The sequence below is a fragment of the Camelina sativa genome, chromosome 19, assembly GCF_000633955.1.
Source record: "Camelina sativa cultivar DH55 chromosome 19, Cs, whole genome shotgun sequence".
NCBI classification, from domain to species: Eukaryota; Viridiplantae; Streptophyta; class Magnoliopsida; order Brassicales; family Brassicaceae; genus Camelina; species Camelina sativa.
In genome coordinates, this window is record NC_025703.1 from 5,940,258 (window position 1) to 5,943,801 (window position 3,544).

Sequence of the window (3,544 nt, forward strand, 5' to 3'; positions counted from 1 at the left end):
TTAGAAATTCTAAGCTAATTTTGGGGGATTGATTTAGTTAGATTGTTTATGGTAGGTATTATTAATAAGAGCCGATTTTTTATGTGATATGCATATGTTAGGTATTAATTGCACCTGATTTGGAAGGTTTATATGATTTTATTTTGGATCGGCTACTACCACTTATATCAATCTGTTTGGTCATAGCTTAATATCAATCTGTTTGGATACAGTTTTTTACATATATTTATTCTGATTTTAGTGGCATTTCATTGTAATAATGTCTAACCCTATGTCTTTTTATTAAAAATGCTTCCATTTTAATAGTATAGATTAAGGAATTACTTCTAAAAGAAGTAACTAAGTTTAAAGAAACATACCAAAAGCAAGATACCAATCTTTAAAATATTATGTAAAACACAAATATAAAGTAATGAAAATGACACTTATTAATAATCATCAATTTCTTTCTTAATGACATGAGGCTGAGGTTGGTTGATTTGCAGGTGCACTAAGCTTGGAACATAAGAAGAAGAGCACACAAGTGGGCGACAAAATTGGCGAGGAATATCTCCATAACTGGTACGTTTTCCGAGATTTGGAGCCTCTCCGATATTCACAGATTTGAAGTATCCATCTTGTCCAATTATGTTGGCTGTTTGGTTAAAACGGGTCTTGGTCCGTTCAAATTCGTTGTCTAGATCGAAAAACACAGCAACTTTCTTCTCCTCGTCAATGAAGAAACTCCCAGCTAGAATACTAACGCTACGACTAGAGGTCGAACTCAAAAACATGCTCCACGACACTGAACCGAGACTAATCTGATTCGTAACCCAAATCTCCACTGTGTGACGACGAAACTTCCGCCAGCTATCATGTATTACCGCAAGCTGCTCGTCTCTGACACAAGATAAAGACACAAAATTATCTGAACCAGAGGAGGGAAACGGCAGAGGCAGCGGTGGTCCAAATTTTTCCAATGTAAAATCAAAAGGGAGTAGAATCTCCCCTTTCGTTCCTGCATCTCTTATTTTCGTTCGAGCCAAGAAATAAGTATTTCCTTTCAAAGACACGCCACGTTGACAAAAAGCTATATCCCAGTCGGGAGTGTCATAAAAAACCTTCCATGAATTAGAGCTAAAATTGTAGATTTCGTAACACAAAACTTGGCTTTTGCTATCTGTATCACCGAAAAGCCTCAAGATTTTGTGATTACGGTTCTTGTCATATCCGAGAGCATACCTGTCTAACCTGTGGAAGTTAATTCTTGGTTGGATCCATCTAGTTTGCCCCAAATAGGGATTCCACACCACAAGCCTTGAGTTGTCCTTAGTGACGCATAGGAGTAAGCCGTCACAATGAAAGACTTTAGTTATCTCGACTTGGTTAAGTATACCTCCTACTGGCTTTATAGATGGATCATCCAAGTTTTGGAGATCGAACTTCACCGAGCAAACCCTATAATCCATCATAATGAACCCTAAAAAGTACTGATTCCTTTCTGCTGTTGCTTTTTTACCAAAGATCCGACTTTTCGATAAAGCGTTCCACTCTTTGCAAGTAGAACGTATTGCTCTCAGAGATGTCATCGGAACCCTACAGAGTATCTCCTCTACCAAATCTCTTGGAAGATCAGACATTCTTGTCATTCTTCCAGGTTTCAACAAATGGCTACAGTGAAAAAGATAAAAATTAGGAACGAGTGTATAATTTGAGAAACAAAAACGGTAGACTCAGGAACAAAGGAATGAGAATATTCATTTAGAAGATGATAGAATCAAACCTGTCAGGCTTGAGAAGCGAGCTTATACCATGAGCAGCTTTGTCTTTTTGCCTCACATCAAGGAAGCTAGATGGTTCTTCTAAAGTGTACAGCGCAGCCTTCGTTATGAAAACTGTGGCAATCACAAACCTCTGCAGCACTCTACTAAATACATCTTTTGCACTCTGGTCCAAATCCAAATCAGCACAGATATGCGCCATCATTCCTCTCTCGTCTAGCTTCTCAAGCAACTTCCCAAGATTGCCTCGAACAAGTATTTTTATGTAGCCAACATGTTGTGGCTTTATAACAGTCTGTCATACATAAAAGGGGTATCAAACTCGCTAGAGCTGCTTCAGTAGGAACAAAAAAAAGTATCAAGGATCAACATTCACCCTACCTTAAGATTCTCTTTTAACACTCGGATGAAATAGCTTTGAATTTCTGACCCGCAGAAGTGAGTCAAAATTTCTTGCCAGTCCGGTGGATGCTGTCCAAGAGGAAATCATGTATCAGGTACAGAGACGCATTCAGGGTATAAAGAGTAAAGAAAAATCAGAAAGGCCATACTTACATTGTATCTGCCAAGATTTGGTTGAAGTTTTCCTGCCAAGATTTTGAGATCGATTGATTTCCAAATGCCGTTTGTTCCAACCAAACCTAGGACCCTTGGAACTGGAAGCCTGCAAGTCAGAGATATATTTTTAGAGTCCTAAAGACAGATAATCAAACAGATTCCACCAGGCAATTTATAATGATTAGCTAACTTGTGCAATTTTAAAAGCATTGGACCTATAGCGTTGGGTCGTAGTATCTTTCTCCAATACCCTAGGAAGATTGATAATAATCATAGCTTCGAAAGGGAATACCTGCAACAAAATCTCTCAGTTAGTGTGTGTCCAGTTAGCTTGAGGGTAACGCATTCATCAAAATAGTGTTTTTTTTTTCTTCTTTTCTTCTTCTCCTGAAAATTGATTATTCATGTCGAAACTACAAGATTCGAAAACATTATTCGTTTTTAGATTAAATTGTCTAAATTCGTATGTTTGAAAGTTAAAATCTTATATGATGATAAAAAAGAAAAAATCAATAAAGTAATATATTTGGTATATAATGAATCGAATTATCAAATATTGATGATTGATAAAATCGAACAGTATCGCATCTCACAAGGACACAACATATATAGAGTGCAGTAGGAACTGGACAACCAAAGATGAAATCCTAGTTTAAACCCACATGATCAGAGATAAATTGCAATCCAATCATGCCATTCAAGTTCGTAGGGGAAGAAATTTAAATAAACCCATATGAGCGACCAGAGACGGAAGACAAGCAAACCCAGACCAAAAAAAAATATCGAAACACGCAATTGAACTTCATAGGAGAAGGGAAGGATCTGGTACCAGACAGTGTAAGAGCAGATTGGCGAGGAGGAGATCTACGGAAAATTAGGGTTTCTCTCTTTACTTCTTTGGTGAAGCCTGAAAGTGGTTTGTAAGTTGTAACGAAGGTGATGTTTATTAATAACATATATAGAGTGTATATATAATATATATATAAATATTACGCTACTAAATACAATCCCTCAATTAATTTGGAAATATCCGAAGAGATCGGTAGGAAATCCAAAAGCCCACGTAGTCATCCGAAACCACAAGACCGACAAATCGAGCCACCACCGGTGAGCTCTTTACTCTTAGACTTCCATCTTCAGTCGGCATTAGATGATCTTTTCGGAGTATATTTGCCTATCAAATATCCACTCTGACGCAGGTAATTTCAGTTATTGCTTGGTATATA

At 37.3% G+C, this 3,544-nt stretch overlaps 1 protein-coding gene across 4 annotated transcripts; it reads right to left on the bottom strand.

Moving 5' to 3' along the window:
• Positions 343 to 3,396, bottom strand: LOC104765077 (F-box/kelch-repeat protein At3g13680-like). 4 transcript variants are annotated; one of them, XM_019241016.1, is made up of 6 exons: positions 3,148 to 3,396; positions 2,534 to 2,610; positions 2,316 to 2,424; positions 2,142 to 2,231; positions 1,763 to 2,055; positions 343 to 1,650 (listed from the first exon to the last, which is right to left on the bottom strand). In XM_019241016.1, exons 2-6 carry the CDS (start codon positions 2,590 to 2,592, stop codon positions 429 to 431), a joined length of 1,773 nt encoding a protein of 590 aa, XP_019096561.1. In that variant the 5' UTR covers positions 2,593 to 2,610; positions 3,148 to 3,396; the 3' UTR covers positions 343 to 428. The 4 variants fall into 4 exon arrangements, with proteins under 4 accessions (XP_019096561.1, XP_019096560.1, XP_019096559.1 ...); XM_019241015.1 differs by having other exon boundaries at positions 2,534 to 2,705; XM_019241014.1 differs by having other exon boundaries at positions 2,534 to 2,731.